This window comes from Bison bison, unplaced genomic scaffold (genome assembly GCF_000754665.1).
Source record: "Bison bison bison isolate TAMUID 2011002044 unplaced genomic scaffold, Bison_UMD1.0 scf7180017864325, whole genome shotgun sequence".
Classification (NCBI taxonomy): domain Eukaryota; kingdom Metazoa; phylum Chordata; class Mammalia; order Artiodactyla; family Bovidae; genus Bison; species Bison bison.
Window position 1 is genome coordinate 4362680 of NW_011494897.1, and position 20120 is coordinate 4382799.

At 37.4% G+C, this 20120-nt stretch overlaps 2 protein-coding genes across 9 annotated transcripts in view; one reads left to right on the top strand and one right to left on the bottom strand.

Moving 5' to 3' along the window:
* SPATA17 (spermatogenesis associated 17) overlaps window positions 1-13591 on the bottom strand; it is a 228536-nt gene extending 214945 nt beyond the window's left edge. The window contains exon 1 of one of the 2 annotated variants that reach the window (XM_010853276.1): window positions 13492-13591. In XM_010853276.1, coding sequence (XP_010851578.1) covers window positions 13492-13559 — 68 coding nt within the window. In that variant the 5' untranslated portion in view covers window positions 13560-13591. The remainder of the gene's footprint in view (window positions 1-13491) is intronic. The other variant, XM_010853277.1, reaches the window with a different exon arrangement.
* A 272-nt stretch (window positions 13592-13863) lies between these two features.
* Window positions 13864-20120, top strand: part of GPATCH2 (G patch domain containing 2) — a 199086-nt gene continuing 192829 nt past the window's right edge. For all 7 annotated transcript variants that reach the window (XM_010853278.1, XM_010853283.1, XM_010853280.1 and 4 more), the window contains exon 1: window positions 13864-14032. In XM_010853278.1, the coding sequence (XP_010851580.1) occupies window positions 13977-14032 (56 nt within the window). In that variant the 5' untranslated portion in view covers window positions 13864-13976. The remainder of the gene's footprint in view (window positions 14033-20120) is intronic.

Sequence of the window (20120 nt, forward strand, 5' to 3'; positions counted from 1 at the left end):
GTAATGCCATCTTGCCATCTCATCCTCTGTCATCCCCTTCTCCTCTTGCCCCCAATCCCTCCCAGCATCAGAGTCTTTTTCAACGAGTCAACTCTTCACATGAGGTGGCCAGAGTATTGGAGTTTCAGCTTTAGCATCAGTCCTTCCAATGAACATCCAGGACTGATCTCCTTTAGAATGGACTGGTTGGATCTCCTTGCAGTCCAAGGGACTCTCAAGAGTCTTCTCCAACACCACAGTTCAAAAGCATCAGTTCTTCAGCACTCAGCTTTCTTCACAGACAACTCTCACATCCATACACGACCACTGGAAAAACCATAGCCTTGACTAAACGAAACTTTGTTGGCAAAGTAATGTCTCTGCTTCTGAATATGCTATCTAGGTTGGTCATAACTTTCCTTCCAAGGAGTAAGCATCTTTTAATTTCATGGCTGCAATCGCCATCTGCAGTGATTTTGGAGCCCCCAAAAATAAAGTCTGACACTGTTTCCACTGTTTCCCCATCTATTTCCCATGAAGGGATGGGACCACATGCCATGATCTTAGTTTTCTGAATGTTGAGCTTTACGCCAACTTTTTCTGCAAGCCATTTCTCATGAATGACAATATTATTCAATCAGTCAGAAACGGCAAGACCAATTCTCTGCATTAGTTTGTGTCTTCACCTTTTAAAGATTAGCTTCTTGAAAAACCATTGTTTCCTAGGCACTAGTTTTCTACTCTGTTCCATCCTTCCAGCCACTGTTTGAATGGTCTTTCTAAAACCTGATCTAATCAAATCAAAGTCAATTTTTTCATAAAACCCTTTTGTGGCAATCCCACAAAACACCCCTAAATCTTCTGAATGACGTCTAAGGTTCTTAGGATGTCATAGTTCATCCACCCGGCCTCAGACTTCATCTCCCATGTCTTCTTTTACCACTTCAATCCTATGACAGAGCCATTCTATTCCTATAGTTCCCAGAATAGGCCATGTGCTCTCTTGCCTTCAAGCTATCACAAAACTATACCCTGTTCTTGAAATGACTTTTGCAACTACAACTTCCAAAGGGATGTATCTTTATAGTACTCTGAAAATTCTTCTGTATACTAATCACAATATTTATCTTCTTGAGAGAAAGGCTCACCTTTTATTTTATCTGTATCCCAACATATACTAAAGTATCTGATTCATAGGAGAAGCTAAACTAATGTCTGTGGAAGGACAGAGAAAGGAAAAAAAGAAGGAAGGAAGGAAGATAAGATAAGTAATAGCTGAAGTCAAGGCAGAAGGCAAAGTTCTTAACTAGTTTTCAGAGTTCTGTGTACAATACAAAGGGATATTAGATTCCCTGAATATTATCACTGAGGCCTTGGCATCACATATCTCCAAAATGTAATGGTCTTTGGTTCAAAAAAATTTATAGTGAAAGATGTCAAACAACAGGAAAAAACATAAGGCCCAAATAAAAGACATAAGTATTTTACAGTTCCCTAGAAGTTACTGGAAGAGCATCAAGAAGGGAGATCATGATTAAACAGTGTCAAATGCCATCAATCAGTCATGAAAACAAGGCCACTATTTCATGGGGTTTAAGGGTTAGAAGGAATCTTTCATTTTTCTTTTAACATTTTTATCCTAGTCAATATTCTATTCTAGTACAGGAAATAAAAATGTCATTTAGGGCAAAAATAGAGAAGATAAAGTAACACAATGTCTAGTAGAGCAGGCAATTCAAAGAAGACAGAGGGTAAAGAAGATAAGGAAAGAAACATTTATTCAAAAAGGCTGATATAAAGTCAAATTCATGATAATAGATAAAATGGTTTTTCATGGTTATTTAACCCTTTTTACCATTAAAATTTTTTATTGGAAAATAACTGCTTTACATTGTGCTCGTTTCTGCTATATGACAACATGAATCAGCTATATGTATACATATATCCCCACCCTCTAGAGTTCCCCTCCCAGCGCACCCCCCAATCGCACCCTTCTAAGTCATCACAAAGCATCGAGCTGAGCTCCCTATGCTATATAGTGGCTATTCACTAGCAATTTACTTTATAGATGGTAGTGTATATACATCAATACTACTCTCTCAATTCACCCTACCCTCTCCTTCCCCTGTTTCCATGTCCACAGGTCTGTTCTCTACATCTCTGTCTCTATTCCTGCTCTGCAAATAGGTTATCAGTACCATTTTTCTAGATTCTGAGCCTTTAATATTTCAAATGCCTATAGTAAATCTGGTTGACCCTTGATAATGAGGCTGTTCAGGGCACCAACACCCCACTCAGTCAAAAATCCTATGCATAATCTTACATCAGCCCAAATACCTGCAGTTCAGTTCAGTCACTCAGTCGTGTCCACCTCTGTGACCCCATGGACTGCAGCATGCCAAGCTTCCCTGTCCATCACCAACTTCCGGAGCTTACTCAAACTCATGTCCACTGAGTCGGTGATGCCATCCAACCATCTCATCCTCTGTCATCCCCTTCTCCCCCCACCTTCAATCATTCCCAGCATTCAAACAATTGGGGATTGTGCATTATTGTAGAACGCATCTGTTGAAAAAAATATCTGAATATAAGTGGACCTGGGTAGTTCAAACCCATTTAGTTCAAAGGTAAACTGTACTCTATTAATGAAATTAATGAAAACATTATTCTCTCCTTCACCAGCAATAAACAGCTGACATCCTTTACAAAGGAGAGAGAAAAAGTATACGGTATACAGATATGCCTAATACTTTTTTCAACTAATATATTAGTTTGAGCTTACCCCTTACATGTAATTATCACATAAGATAAGCAATCACATTATCTGTCTTGAGTTTATGCTTTTTAAACTCTCTCAGTAATAATGTTAACATATTACTTAGTCAAAAGGAAGATTAAATAATTTCTTTTTGGAGTTATTAAAAATCTCTGGGTTTTTAAAACAGCCATTTAATTAAAAGTATATATATATATACTAATAAGAACCATACATTAAATTAAATTAAAGGGAAATGCTTTGAAATAACTAGTAGTTAGCTTTGTGCTAAATTTTAAGTTATGGGCTGAAATTTGACTTCTACACACATTTTTCTGTTGCCATTTTTTAACTGCTTAAAAATGAAATTTACAGATACTTGGGTTACCACTGGGATGCTGCATACTCATACAATATGTCATGAACTGCTAGACATTTTATGTTTAAAATGAAAAATGTGGGTAACACTTTATTTTAATGGTATATTAATTAGTTCCAAATTACAATGAAAATCCTATAGCTGTGAATAAAATATGACATCTAAATGAATTTGAAATAAATTTATTATGATCAGTATTATCACAATGAATACTAAATGAATTAATAATGATGAAAGACCAAAAGCATTACCAGGAATCTAATAAAACACTGAGAAAAAGTGGGAAGTTTCCAGTCACTTCATCATCAACTAGAAATAAGTATTATAACCCTGTATAACACTATGTGCATATATATCATTAGTGGCCAGAAAATAACTGACAATAATTAAAAAATGAAAAAAATGTGTGATTAAATATTTTTCCTTAATATGCAAAAAATCTGCATTTTACACATCAAAATACTATGCTTAGTCTGACCTTAGCTGTTGAATAAATGCTAGACTAAAAACCCAATACCCTTTGCTTCTTATTGTCATTTAACTTGTAGCTATTTCAGACATTAGGAATAAAATTCCAGTATTAGCTGTCAACCTACTCCAGTATTCTTGCCTAGAAAACCCCACAGACAGAGGAGCCTCGTGGGCTACAGTCCATGGGTTCACAAAGAGTCTCACATGACTGAGCAGCAGGTAAGACATGGCATGGTTATAAGACATATTGATGTCCAAAATGATTATTTTTTCCATATCACTTCACTATTGGGTCTTAAGGATTTCAAACTCCTTAAATGCAGGAATTATGCTTATTTTCTACTTTGGATTCTGATTATTACCTATGTTTCTAATAAAAGGTCAGTTACTACTGGATGATGAGAAATAGGACATTTTAGATGGTACAAGTTCAATGAATCATAGGTTACAAACACACTGGCATTATTTATTTATTTATTTTTCTGGCTGCATGGCATACAGGATCTTAATTCCCCAACCAGGGATTGAGATTTTGCCCCCTGGCACCCCTCTCCCCCCGTAGTGAAAGCAGTGGAAACTCAGAGTCCTAACAACTGGATTGCCAGGCAGTGTGTTTAAGAGTTAGTCACTCAGTCATGTCTGACTCTTTGTGACCATTGACTGTAGCCCATCAGGCTCCTCTGTACATGGAATTCTCCAAACAAGAATATTGGAGAGGGTAACCATTCCCTTCTCCAGAGAATCTTCTTGACCCAGGGATTGAACCTAGGTCTCCCACATTGCAGGCAGATTTTTTTTTACTTTCATTAATAGTTTTCATTACAGCTCTTGTTACTATTATTACCTCACAGTCCAATGAATCAGGGGTTGCTAATACATAAGCAATTTTTTTCCAGCTGCATGGCATGCAGGATCTTAGTTCCCCAATCAGGGATCGAATTCATGGCCCTCTGTAGTGAAAGCAGTGGGAGTTCTAATAACTGGACTGTCAGGAGTGTGTAGCATTAGATCATCAAGTAGGAATTATCATAGCTTGTCATGTAAATTTATACATGTTAGCGTACTTTAAAAATTTTTTATATTTACTTTTCTTCCTCCTCCTTCTCACTTCACTAAAGAAATCAGCAGTGGGCAAGGAAAGCAAAGATCTTTGTGGGGTGGGGTGGGGGGAATAGGAGGACCCCATGGCTCAGCATGGAGTATCAGAGCCTATGTGGGGTACAATGGGCATCCACACAGAGGGTCAGCCTGGGGTACGATGTCCCATCTGAGTAAGGAGAGTGTTCCCATGGAGAAGAGGCGTGGCTTTAGGGTGTTGAGGAAGGGTGAAAACAGTGTACAGTTGGAAGGTCACCTGCACAGGGAATCAGAGACCAAGAGTGATGAAAAGGTATCTGAGTTAGCTGGGAACCGGCAGTTCAGCACAGACAGGAAACCCTCACACAGAATTAAAGGTGGTATCCCTAAAAGAGGAAGTAGTTACAGTGACAGGAGTTTGATTATACACAGAGGGATTATTCAAATAAGTGAATATGTTAAAAATAACGAGCCAGGTTTCTGTTAGAAAAGGGGCAAAAATACTAGAACAAACTCTGTAGTGCTGGATTTGAAACAGAATTGTTAACATAAACTCATGGATTTCAATAGCCACATGGATGGGTTAATGGATAGATCGATCAACACCTAGACTTCTAGATAAAGTATAGATGTAAACTCTGTGCCAATGCATGCATACACATATTTTCTAGCTCTGTCCACGTGACAAGGCCTGAGAACAGCAACGCCCAACGACACAGGCATCTACTAAAAGAAACAAGAGGTCCTTGAAAAAATGAGATAACCCCAGGGTTGCGACAGGAAAAGTAAAAGCTTAGCCTCGACGTTTTTTTGTGTGTCAGAAAGCAGGAGAATATTACCATGAGCAGGACACAAAAGGAAGTGGCTCCCATTAGACAAATCTGGGATAATGCTAGCATAAAAATAGGTAAGGGTAATGGGGTCTAACCCATGGATTAAAATAGGATCATGTGTCCATAATGATATAAATAAGAAAATAAGTAAATTGAAAGTTAGAAGAGGAACAGAATACATTCATAGCCTCAAATCAACTGCTTTTAAAAAATACCTATTACAAAAAAAAAAAAAGAATCTCACAGTGGAGAAGCCTAGCAGACAAAATCTTAAGGACATTATCCAAATGTCTCTCTATCAGTAACTGGATGAATCAAGATGATACAGTACCTGGTAGATGTACTAAGAAGACTCCAGCATCATTTCTGTGATATTTCTGCCATAGGTACATACCCTGAATCTACTGGAGGAAAAATTAGACAAACCTAAACTGAAGGAAATTCCACAAAATAACTGACCTGTGATCTTCACAGGTGGCAAAGTCATGAAAACTGAAGAAAATCTGAGAAAATATTCTATATTAAAGATAACTGAAGAGACAAAACAAGAATTTTTGCTATAAATAACACTATTGGGACAACTGGCAAAGCTTGAATGGAGTCTGAAGATTGGATGGTAGAAGTGTACGAACGTTAATTTCTTGATTTTGATGGTAGTACTGTGATTATATAGAAAATGTACTTATGCGGAAAAAGAATTTGGAAGGCAATGGGCTATCAGATTGCAACCTACCCCGATTTCAGTCAGTTCAGTTCAGTCACTCAGTCGTGTTCGACTCTTTGCGACCCCATGGACTCAGCATGCCAGGCTACCCTGTCCGTCGCTAACTCCTGGAGTTTACTCAAACTCATGTCCATTGAGTCGGTGATGCCATCCAGCCATCTCATACTCTGTCATCCCCTTCTCCTCCCGCCTTCAATCTTTCCAGCATCAGGGTCTTTTCAAATGAGTCAGTTCTTCACATCAGGTGGCCAAAATATTGGAGCTTCAGCTTCAGCATCAGTCCTTCCAATGAATATTCAGGACTTTGGGATGGACTGGTTGGATCTCCTTGCAGTCCAAGGGACTCTCAAGAGTCTTCTCCAACACCACAGTTCAAGAGCATCAATTCTGTGGCACTCAGCTTTCTTTATGGTCCAACTCTCACACCCATACGTGACTAGTGGAAAAACCATAGCTTTGACTAGACGGACCTTTGTTGGCAAAGTGATGTCTCTGCTTTTTAATATGCTATCTAGGTTGGTCATAACTTTTCTTCCAAGGAGCAAGCGTCTTTGAATTTCATGGCTGCAGTCACCATCTGCAGCAATTTTGGAGCCCCCAAAAATAAAGTCTCTCACTGTTTCCACTGTTTCCCCATCTATTTGCCATGAAGCGATGGGACCAGATGCCATGATCTTAGTTTTATGAATGTTGAGTTTTAAGCCACCCTTTTCATTCTCTTCTTTCACTTTCATTAAGAGGCTCTTTAATTCTTCTTGGCTTTCTGCCATATTTAGTTTTTGTAAGAAGTCTCTCTATACCGTATTGTAAGTTTAATGTAAGTTTGAGATTGTATACACACACACACATAAAAGAAAGGCATCTCAATAATGTTTTAAATTCTTCAAATACTTTTCATAGTTTAAAATATATTTTTAATATTTAAAGTATACTCAAGAATAAGGAAAATTATGATGTATAAGGAGAACCATCTTATAATGATAAAAATGTTAATTTATCAAGCAGATTTGATATTTTTAAAGGCATATACAACTAATAGTATAACTTTAAAATACATGAAGTAAAACCTGACAAAACTAAAAGGGGAAATAGACAAATTTAGTTTGGAAATTATAGTGGGGAATTGCAACATGTCTCTCTGAATAATTGATAAGACAGCTGTCAAAACATGAACATTTATCAGCCAACCTAATCTAATTGACATTTATAGAACACTCTACCCAGTAATACATATTTGGTATATCTTCAAATTCACTGATCTTTCATTTGAAACATTTTAGTCTGATATTAAGTCCATTTAGTTACTGCTGGTACCAAGACAAATTTCTGATTTTTTAAAAATTTGTTTTCTGACACTTTACCAAATTCATCTTATTTACAAGATGGTTTTTTAAAGGATTATTTTACATCTTCTCAGTTGTATAATTTCATGATCTGTAATCAACTTTTATTCCTTCCCTTTCAATACTTACTCATTTTTTTCTTTTATTACAGTATTGACTACTATTTCCAGGAAAAAAAGTTCCAAATAGTAGAATCAATATGCATTTTTCTCTTGCTTTTGAATGAAATCTATATTGTATTTCATCAATACACAAGATGTTGGCTATTGGTTTTAGAAACATATTCTTTATTACTAAGCACATTTCCTTTTATTTCTCATTTACAAACATTTTCAAACACTTAAGAACTTTATCTGAGTGACGGTTACACAGATATACACTAATGTAAAAGTTATTGAGCAAAACACTTATAGTTTACGTACTTCATTAAATGTATATATCAAAATGTTAAGAATCTTTATAAAGAAAGGACAAATACTCGGAAATAGATACTAAATTTATCAACTGCCTTTTTTATACCCACTGAGTAGATCATATATCCTTTGATCTACTTTGATCTTAGATCATATGATCCTTTGATCATATATCCTGAGTGGATCTTTTTATCCTTTGTCCTCCTGTTGTGACTGCCTATAATATTATGAATTTACTGGGTGTTAATTAATCTGTCAATTATTTAGTCTTCTTAGCTGACATGTCAATAGGTTTTATTGTCTCTTTCACAGATGAGAAAACTGATATCAAAAGTGTTTAAGTCAGGTAAGAGCGTAAATTTAAGAGCTTAAATATAAGTCTAAAGTGACACAGAATAGGATTTTAACTCTTCCTGCATGCTGGCATAAATCCTTCTTGCATACTTGGCAGAAGCCTTGCTAAATGTCACTGGTCATAACAGAGTATAACTGAACAGAAACAACCAGCAATTAATTAGAATCAGAGGAAGGAACTCACGTCTATCTGATTACGCTATTATCCATTTAGGTTACTAGGACCAAAATGATTGTCCAAAGAAAAGGACACCAAACCAAGTAATCAGCCTAAGAAGGCAGTCAGGAACCTTTGACTATGTTGCAGTTAGAAACAAATTAAGTTCATGGGAAGAGTGGATTCCAGAATCAGGCCAACTTAAAGAACATCATACTTCAGGTTGACACAAGGTAATGAAGTCCACTCTAATCACTGGTCTTGTACTGGAGAGTACTTGCCATATCAGGTGTTTTCCTTTCCTCAAGCTGACCTTAGAAAGGCAGGTTAGGCTTTATGTATTTGATGTACTTACTTCCATGCTGGGACTTGAATTAAAGTCCCCAGACTCCAAGCATGGCTTCCCTGATGGCTCAACAGTAAAGAATCTGCCTGCAATGCAGGAGACATGAGTTCAATTCCTGGGTTGGGAAGATCCCCTGGAGAAGAAAATGGCAACCTACTCTAGTGTTCTTGCCTGGGAAATTCCATGGACAGAGGAGCCTGGTGGGCTACAATCCATGGGGCCACAAAAGAGTTGGACACAACTGAGCGACTAAACAGCAAGCAATCCAAGTATAACTTTGGACTGAGATAGATCAGACTTCATTAGATCTTTGTTCTTACTGAACAAGTAATTTACACTTTAAAGATTTCATTTTCCTCCATTGTAAAGTAGGAAAAATAAAATCACGTCATATGATTATTGTGGAAATCAACATAATATTTGTGAAAGTATTTTACAGAGTTCTCAGCACATAGCATATATTCAATCCCATTTATTTCTCTTTTTACTCTCTCCTCTCTAGCCTCATGCATTCCCCATGCCCCATTTAAGAGGGTGAGAGACCTGGAAATTTGACAGTTGACCACCTGGTCACTATAGTGTCTCTACCAAACTTCCAGCCCTCTTCCTGAGCACCTGCTTTCTCTATATTCCCCTACACACACTTTTCCCTATCGCTAAATTAATTAAAAGATGTTTTGACATCTATTAGGTTAATTTCTGCTTATATATCCTTAGAAAACTATATACTGGAGTGGGTAGCCATTCCCTTCTCCATGGGATCTTCCTGACTCAGAGATCAACCCTGGGTCTCCTGCATTGCAGGCAGATTCTTTTACTGTCTGAGTCACTAGGGAAGCCCACATACAGTTCCAAACTATTTCAAATGTTATTTTTTTTATATAAGCAAATTCAACTGAAGTTTTCATAACAAGCAAAAGAGGTCACAAAGAGTTAAACTAATAAATGATGTAATTGGAGAAGGAAAGCAGAAGAAAAAAAAAGAAAACAAATAAAAATGCTTTATCCAATTTAAAAATAAGTCCAAGTTTTCTTTATAGACAGAGTCAGATCAAGTCACTCCTCTATCGAAAATCCCCAATGACCTCCTACCTTAATCAGGGTAGAATCCAGTATCTTTACTGTGGCTTAAAAGCCCCACATGATCTGACCTCCAACACTGCTTTGCAACACATATATGCAGGCTTCTGACAACAGGGGTATAGCAGTTAATGTTACAGCTCCTGAAGGCTGTAACATCTCTTAGATCTCTACCTAGTAGGCCTGCTCATTCACTTTTATTAGGACTCTGTTCAAATATCTCCTGATCAGAGGAGCCTCATCAGCCCACTCTATTTAAAACAGCATATTTAGTTCGATTCTTGCCTACCCTGCTTTATTCTTTGCTATTATAATCACCCTAAGATAAAATACTATACGTAAGTTTATTTATGTTCTGTTTACCTCATGACTTTTTTGTTCACTGCTATATCCTCAATACATGGAACAGTCCTTAGCACATAGTAGGTGCTCTGTCAATATTTAATTAATCAGTGAATAGTTAATCCATAAAGAGTACTGAGAATCTAAGTAGAGTGCATTAAGTCCTCATAAGAAATGTTCATGTTAAAAAATAAGTTTCTTCTGAATAATGTTAAAATCTAAAATAAAATAAAATATAGCTTATACATGAAAACTCATGACAGAGGACAAGAATTACAAAGTAGCTTAACATAGGGTGATGGCTTTATATCAATATGTGTGTATATGTATAGCTGAATCACTTCGCTGTACACTTGAAACTAACACAACATTGTAAATCAACGATACTCCAACGTAAAATGAAAAATTAAATTAAAAAAAAGAAACTAACTTAACCCATCACAAATTTCCTGGATTCTAATTATTTAAAACCTTAAAATGTTCTGCTTGCAAAGAGAAATACACAAAACAATATGATTAACTCGTATCCGATCAAGGCGGCTCAATATTGATGTTACAAGTTGTATGTTACTGCATTAAATTTGCTTAAAGAAATAATAAAAACAATTTTTAACAACTGCAAGTGGGATTCAAAGGTGTAACATTTTGCACATCCAAAAAAACAAAAAAAAGAGAGAGCCAATAATGAAGAGAGATGCACTAGAATACATATATAATCTAAATAATATGACATAAAAAAGATACCACACAGTGGAAACTCAGTGGAATTCAGTGGAAGTGGGACATTTTGAACTCATTCCTTTTAGTATTTGACACATTAAATAAGGATATGGGGGAAATGAACTATGATTAATGAACATACCCCAAACTTTTTTTTTCCACAAATAGGACAGTATAAATGATCAATAAGTCACAAAGAAATCTCAGTAGTTTGGAAGACTAGAAATGAAACTAGGAAGTAATTTGAAAGTTGAAAAAAAAAAAAAAAGGCCAATACTTAGACATGTAACGACTGGGTATTATCTTCTTGCTGCCCAGTAACATCCTAGACAGGATTTTTAGCCTCTTTGATGAGTAAACCACCAAATATGAACACCCACAAAACATTTCTTGTGGAGCAACTTCCCAGAGGGCTTGGGCGGGGTGGGGGTCTGATAATGCACGTATCTTTCCATACCCCTAGCTTTCTCATTGTATCAGCTACTACCATACTTCTCCCAGGTGGCGCTAGTGGTAAAGAACCAGCCTACCAATGAAGGAAATATAAAAGACACAGTTGGATCCCTGTGTGGGGGAAGATCCCTGGAGGAAGGCATGGCAACCCACTCCAGTATTCTTGCCTGGAGAATCCCATCGACAGAGGAACCTGGTGAGCCACAGTCCATAGAGTTGCACAGAGTCAGACATGACTGAAGCAACTTAGCAGGCACCATACACCTCACTTCTTGGAGTTCCAAATCTTTCCCCTCTGTTAGGCAAAGAAGCTCATCTCTTCCTCAGTGGACACCCAGGCCCTGGAGGATTTAGGTGCTAATCTAAGCACTTAGTCATAGTTTATTTTTCCCAACAAAGTCGTGTTTTAACTTCAGAGGCAATTTGGTGTCAGCTGTTAAACATGCTTGCCACTGTCTTGTTACCAACTGAGAAGGAAAACATTAAAACAAGCCAAGAAGAATTAAAATGGTTTCTTCCCGCTCTGTTGCCTATATGATAATAGATTTGGCCAACCATGTGCTTAGGCCGTTTGGACTTCTGGATTTTGGTGCTTTTTGCCCCTTAATTCATCAAAACCAGTGTGGTGCAAAGAAAATCTTGGCTAGGGTAGTAGTGAAGATCATAGGCCTTAGAGTTGGGCTTTTGGTTTTGAGACTTAGCTGTATGACTTCATACAAATTACTAATCTGGCTGAATCTCATTTTCCTTGCCTTGTATAAAGAAGGAATAAACATACAACTTGTACAGATGTTTATGAATTAAATGATAGGCTCATACACCATTTTTTTTTTTTTTACAATGTCTCCCTTCTTATGCAAAATGGGGCCTGACAGGAACCTATGTGAGAAATGCAGACATGCTGGCCAAAACTGAGACCCAGAGAATCAGTCTGCATTTTACCAAGACCCTCGGGTGATTCTGATGTACACAGTGTGCAAAGAACTGATCTGGTCAATAACACAGGGGAAAAAGAAAACAATTTCTTAAGAAAATTACCTGTTGATTTTTTCATATGTTAACATTTTATATGCGTTTTTATTCTTTGCTATTCAATACCTTGTTCTTTTTTCTTTTAACTAGACAAACTTGGGAATTTCAATTCCTTCTTTAAAGACTTTCATTCATATTGAAAATATTAATATTAATAATAAATTCTCCAGGCCAGAATACTGGAGTGTGTAGCCTTTCCCTTTGCCAAGGGATCTTTCCTACCCAGGGACTGAACCCAGGTCTCCCGCATTGCAGGTGTATTCTTTACCAGCTGAGCCACAAGGGAAGCCCAAGAATGTATTAGGTGAGATAAATGTTAGAATAAGAACAGCTCAGCAAGATTGTCTTCTTAGCATATTTTCTATTGGTCTGGTATGTCACTATATTCTACCAATGTCCTTTTCACTTTTTTGGAACTTCTCTTAGCTTAGAAAATGTCCTGAGGCATTGCTTCCAGAAGACCATTGTTCAAAGGAACCTTTTGTAGGATGTTTAGGTGTAGAGAGATGGATAGGGCCGCCAGTGTCTTCTTCAGCCCTCTTAACAAATTGGTATTGATTATCCTGTCAGAATAGTTTACATACTGCCACTCTGGGAAGACAAGTGAGTCATAGAACAGTTGAGTTCAGCGACATTCGTGACATAATGGAGGTAGATGGGGGACACTCCGAGCTCACCCAGCTAAGGAGACAGGGTGAGCCCCGTGAGGCCATCAAACTTTCCATAAGAGGACACAGGTTTCATCCCATTATGGCGTGATGATGTCAAAGGAAAACACTTATCGTACAATTTTATTTCTACTGGAATTTTACTTAAATTATCTCCAGATGATAACCATGGCCCCCTGCATCGGGAATCCCCCTGGATGCTAACACTACTTTCAAAAATTCGTGATTCTGTTTGCAGACTACCAACGAGGAAGAGAAGTGAGGGGTACTCAATTACGCAATGAATTCACAGGACGTTCCTGCTGAGGAGTAACGGGATGGGGGTGAAGCCAGGCCTTTTCGCGCTCCCCTAACTGATACCCTACCTGTTCCTGTAGTAATATTGCTGTGCTATGCTCTTCGACCGGGCTTGCAGCCTGGCTAACGTGGCCATAGCCTCCGCCTGCCCGCTGCACCTCCGGAGTTACTCTCGGTCTCCTAGGCAACCGGGCTAAACCATTCCGCCGATCCCCGGGATTCAACTTTCGTTGACTTCACATTTTTTTCCTCCAACACTCTTTCAGTGTCCGAAACACCAGAAAGAAAAACTAAGAAACTTTGCTAATTAAAGATTTCAAATTATTGACCCCTCTCCCTTCTATGAGGAAAAAAGAGGAGATTTTCAGAGAAAGAAGCAGTGGAGGTGAGGAGGGGAACTAATGGTTGCTCCGAGCTTCCGTTTTCCGCCTGCTGTCGGCTTCCGGAAGCTCAGCTCAAAATGCTGAACTGCTCCTGGGAAGTCGCTGGTGGTGCGGTAGTTGGAGTCTGTTCTCGGGCCTGAGCCTCGAGGCCAGGCTCTTGGGTGTCGTTAATGTTCGGGGCCGCCGGGCGCCAACCGATCGGAGCTCCAGCCGCCGGGAACAGCTGGTGAGGCTGGCCGCCCTGGGGATGGGCGATCCGGAAAGGGTGTGATGGCCGGGGCCCGCTGGACCTGGAATAGAAGGGGGAGGGAGTTGTGATGGATGATCTGAAGACCTTTAGGCCTTGCTCTCTTTTCGTTCCTGGGATGGACGCAGTTTAAGGAAGGCGTGGAAGTGTGTGCTAAAGATTTGCGAAGGAATACAGTCAATGCTTGCTGATTGCTTGTCTACTACGCCACAATAATGTAGGAGGAAAGCTTTCTGTACGCCCGGAGCAATTCATTTCTTCGTTGACTGTTGACAAGACGAGGATTACAGAAGAATCTATCTTACTATAGGCATTATTTCCTCATTTTCCTTTTTAAATTTGCAAGATTGTACCAGGTGTTTTCGAAGATCAGTTCCCAGAAATCTAGACTTCTGGAAGTTTAGAAGTGGAGGAGACTGCCTTCCTACCCCTCTTTTTTTGGAGTAGGCGTAACCTACCAGTTTCTGTCCCTTGAACGTGCCATTCTAGTTCAAATGAGATGTGCATTGGATGTCCCCTGAGAACTTAAAATGTCAGGGTTAAATTTAGGGTTCGACTGCAGTGTTATACCGCTAAACCACTTTAGAATAATAAACTGCTTTGACTTGGCAGAGTTCTTTCACAAATTGCTACGTTTTATCCTTATGAAGGCCCTGTGATAGGAGATTATCACAGGCACAGAATGGTTAAGGGACTTGTTCCGTGTTTCCATGCAGCCTTTAGCCCTAGAGCTGGAAGCTGGGTTTTGGATTTCTAGTTGAAAACTATTTCTACTCCTGTGTTTCTCACAAGACGTTTTCCTCCAAGTATACCCAAGACGAGCAGTGAAACAAAATTTCCACTGACGTTCTCAAACCATAAAGTTGAACAACACGTGAAATGCAGCTGAAATGTGTCAGTCCATTCCTAGATTCCGCAACAAATGAGAATCTGAGGGATTCTAGTAGTCAGTGATCTCCAAGAATTTCTTTTGCATCACCTATCATTGAAAAAAGAATATCTTGCTTAGAATGTTTTGAATGAGATCAGATCGTTCTGTAGTTAATTTTATAATGAATAGACTTGGTTATGCTCCTTTGAAATTTTTTTTTTAGTTGAAATATCGTTAACTTACAATATTGTATTAGTTTTAGCTGTTCAGCACTGTGATTCAATATTTTTACAGATTGTACTTCTTTAAACATTATTACAAAATAATGGAGATGGGGCAAATTAGGGGTATGAGATTGAGATACAAGCTACTATGTACACAATAGATAAGCAACAAGGATACAAGTTATAGCACAGGGAATTATAATCATTATCTTGGTTATGCTCCTTTTAAATACATTTTCCTGTGAGAATAATAAGGAGCACTTTTTTTTTTAAATGAGCATTTTATTTTAATGGTAATTAGCATAAAATAAAACACATAATTCTTAAGTGCTTAGTATTTTTAGTTTTGGCAGTTGTATATACAGTGTAACCACAACACAAAGCAAGATACAGGACATTCCTATCATCCCAAGCAGGAGTCCCTCTCCAGATTACCTTTCTTAATGTTTCACCATTCAGCATCTTTTTAAGAGGGGGAGACAAAATGTGCCCTATAGATTGGTCTGCTCTTGCTGTAGTGATACTGGTTTGTAGGATAGATGACAATATAATGCAAAAATATGACTTTTTAAACTCCTCTTCCTCCTTCTATCCAAATCGTGGTCAGGTACCTCTTTGTAAGGGAAGATCCTTTGGAGTAGGAAATGGCAACCCACTCCAGTACTTTTGCCCGGAAAATTCCATGGATAGAGGAGCCTGGGGGGCTATAGTCCCAAGGTGTGTCACCAAGAGTCAAACATGACTGAACATACATACACACACACACACACACACACACACACATATACATCCTTTTTGTAATATAGAGAAACTTCTTTCAGTTCTCTATTTTACTTGAGATGGAATACATCCTTTCTTATGGCATCAGAGTATAATATAGTGCCTAGCATGTTATTTGTGTTTTTGAATAAAATTCTTGAATTATCCCTGATTTGACAGAACGAGTGTTCCAGAAATTTGGATCCTGTATTTTCTAGTTTATCTGTGCAACTATCTTGTTATTCAGACTTTCTTAATGGAATTTTCTTTTTTATTCATTCATCAGACATTGACTGTACTATACATGTGTGTTTTATCCCAATGTCGACATCTCAGTGCCAGTCAGGATGCTACTTAGTTGGTGTAGTTAATTGGTACCAGCTTTTGCATATATATGTCATCTCAGGTATTGGGTTGCCAAGAAGTTTGGGCATTTTTCTACAGTGTTACGGAAAACCTGGACAAACTTTTTGGTCAACCCAATAAATCTTTTGAAATAGGTGCTGTTGTTCTTTGTATTTTAGAGATGGCAAGACAGGAGCAGATATTGTTTAAATATTAATAACTTAGCCAAGCATCATATTTGCAGTATGATTCTAGTATATCTGGGCTTCCCTTGTGGCTCAGCTGGTAAAGAATCCGCCTACAATGCAGGAGACCTGGGTTTGATCCCTGGGTTAGGACGATCCCCTGGAGAAGGGACACTTCCAGTATATCTAAAAAAAAAAAATTCTTAGTTATTCTAGTATATTGCCTGTGCGTCTGAGTGAGATACCATATCACAAGGAATATGTAAACTGGAAAGGATACGCACAGGTTTGTTAACTAGGCCTGATGTAGTTAACTCCCACCTTGACTTCAACCTTTTCTCCAGTGTCTAGGTTAGTTTTTCAATTTTTAGGCACCACGTGGGTAAGTGTAGAGGATTTCTCTCTTAATCTTTTGTTGAAAAGTAGAACTGATATTTTATAAGTTAAAAGCCTAAGGAAGAAAAGCTTTATACAGTTAAAAAAATCCTATGATTATTGTGTGTGTGTCAGGAAATATGTTTTTTGTACAAGTTGTTCTTGTAAGTCTTGATAGTTCATATTTTTATAAAATCTTTATAGCTGGAAGTGTCTCTCTCCCCTTCCTGCCACCTCATACACATTTTTGAAAGTGGGGTCGAAGAGTGAAGTAAGTCAGAAAGAGAAAGACAGATGTTGTATATTAATGCACACATATGGAATCTAGAAGGATGGTACTGTAGATGAATGTATTTGCAGGGCAGCAGTGGAGATGCAGACATAGAGAACAGACTGGACACAGCGGGGAAGGAGAGGGTGGGATGAATTGAGAGAACAGCATGGAAAATACATTACCGTATATAAAGTAGAGAGCTAGGGGGAAGTTGCTGTGTGACACAGGGAGCTCAACCCAGTGCTCCGTGATAGCCTAGAGGGGTGGGATGGAAAGGGAGATGGGAGTGTTTAGGAGGGAGGGGACATATACCTGTTGCTGATTCATGTTTTATAGCCGAAATCACAATATCGTAAAGCAATTATCCTCCAATTAAAAAAAAAAGAAAGTAGGGTCTATCTGTTTCTGTACTTAAAATGTTAACCTGCCTTTTCAAAATTGATTTATTTAGTAAATAAATCACATTTAGAATTTGACATGCTGTTACTTTTTACTTTATTAATAATTTTTATTTAAAAGTCAACTTTTGAGTTTTTTGGAAAGATTTTAAAGTTTGAACTCACAGATTTTTAAAGTTAATTATTGATAATGGAACTATCAAATCATTATTGATGTACCAAGCTGTACTATCTATTTGTTTCACATTATGTGTCTTTGCTTTAAAAATAGCCATTACAAATAAACTATATTGATTCTGGACCTTTTCTGCTATAATTTCATCTCTATTTGGTATTCTTATTTTCTTTAGGTCTGGAAAACTGCATAGTGAAAACTTTAGTTCTGGAAAACTACTTTTCAATAACTGCTTTTTTTTTAATCTGACCGTTTGTTTTAGAGTCAGTTTCATATTCTTAGGTTTGTCTGAATCAGTTTTCCATTTCAGTTTGAAATCTGAATTGTCCAAATTTTCAGTGAGGTCATATTTTTCCTTGTTATTTGCTCATTCATTTAGTCCTTGATTGATTTGTTCACCTAGTTGTTGTTGAGTTGCTCAGTCTTGTCCGACAATTTGCAACCACATGGACCGTAGCCTGCCAGACCCCTCTGTCCATGTGATTTCCTAGGCAAGAATTCTGGAGTGGGTTGCCATTTCCTCCTCCAGGGGATCTTCCCAACCCAGGGATCAAACCCAGGTCTCCTGCATAGGCAGGCGGATTCTTTACTTAGACTTTTTTTTAAAACATCTATCTGTCAAGCATTATTTTAAGTACTTGTAATTAATATTCAGTGGTCTTCATTCTCATTCCTATTCTAGGAATTCAGAATATGTTATATATTCAAAAGTATTGAGCAGTCACCATGTATAACCAATGCATGAGACTCATTTCCCAAATATTAGAAGGTTGCATAAATGTGTTTATTATATGCTATGAATATTATTAACATATTATGAATTTTTTTTTAGACTTTAAATTATTTTGTTTTAGACTTTGACTTTCTTTCACTTAGGCAGTTTTTTATTCAATGGTTTACATCTCGAAAGTGAATACAGTGTAAGGAAAAAAGTTTGAGTAACTCCTAGTCATTAAATGAAGAAAAAGAATCAAAAGAATGATCTTCAAATTTAAATAATGAAGGAGCAGTCTTATTAAATCACTGTTTGGAAAGTTGAGTTAGAAAATCACTATGTGAAAATAGAATTCGATTTTTTTTTTTTTTCTGAAGCCTTCCATGTATGATTGGTTTTTTGTCTTGTTGGCAGTAGGGTAAGGAGGAAGGCAAGGTTTCTGAGGGTTCCCCTGTGACAGAAATGACAAAGTAGCAGCTGCCAGCAGTGCCTCCAGTTGAGAGCAAGTCAGTAGAACTTTTGCTCCCATCATGGGAAATGAGTTTTTCTGTTTGATGGCAAATATTGTGACTCTGTACTTAGAAGGATGATATCCTGTCTTTTCTTTTTTCTTTTCTTGTATCTGTATATTATTAGGATAGGAATAGGTCAAACACAGCATTACTTTTTTTTTTTTTTTTACTAAGAGTTTTGTTTTTTTTTTTTAATCAAAAATCTTTAAGGAAGTGCATGGATTTCTTGAAATTCCATGCAAGATTTTTTTCAAGTGCCTATTATCTTCCCTCTTCCCATCATTCAGAGAGGTTCAAGAATTCAGAAAGGTTGACGGTCTTAGCTTTTATTATGATATACTCAGTGTTCATAGTATAGTCTGTATCTTAAAAGAACAGTGATTTGATTTTTTTCAGTAACAGTTTCCTCTTGTGTGTAGAGGTTGTTACAAGATGAAGTAACTGCTCTCACACTTAAGTACTCATTCTTATCCTCCAAGAATCCTTACAATGTACTCATTATACCCATTTTTATGATGAAGAAACAGAATCAAAAGATAAGTAATTTGTCCAAGGTCCTATAACTGATGAATGTAGTGTAATTTAGCTTCCAAATTCTTGCTTTGAGTGTTAAAGCTCATGTTCTTTACAGTTTCTTCCCAGCCTTTTTCTCCCTCTAGAGATTTCTATTCTATGTTTATTGTCCAGTGTCAATATAACATTATAATTAATTATTTGCATGTTTCAGAATAAGGTAGTTTCCTGCCACCCCATGCTACTCTTTTAAAAGAAAGAAAAGGTTACTTATGATTAATGGTTTTATACAGATAGGTCATGGAGAAGGAAACGGCAACCCACTCCAATGTTCTTGCATGGAAAATTCCATGGACAGAGGAGCCTAGTGGGCTACAGTCCATGGGTTCGCAAGTGTCGGACACAACTTAGCAACTAAACCACCACCACCACCACATATAGGTCAAGTAATTTCTAAGTTAGCCCAAGTGTTACCATTTAATGTTAGAATTACTCATAATTTCTTGTCCTAAAATACATAAATAGAGAAAATTGAAGATATATCTCTTCATAGGTTACTAGACTGAGATTAAGACTTATTTTAACAAATAATATTACCTTTAAGAAAGAAAATCTGTAAATCCCTGTAAGCAGCAGAAATCTTAGTCAAGCTTTAGATAATTCTTAGGAATCCTATTTTGTTAAATCAATTACAACATTTAGCCCTTGATATATGGACTTC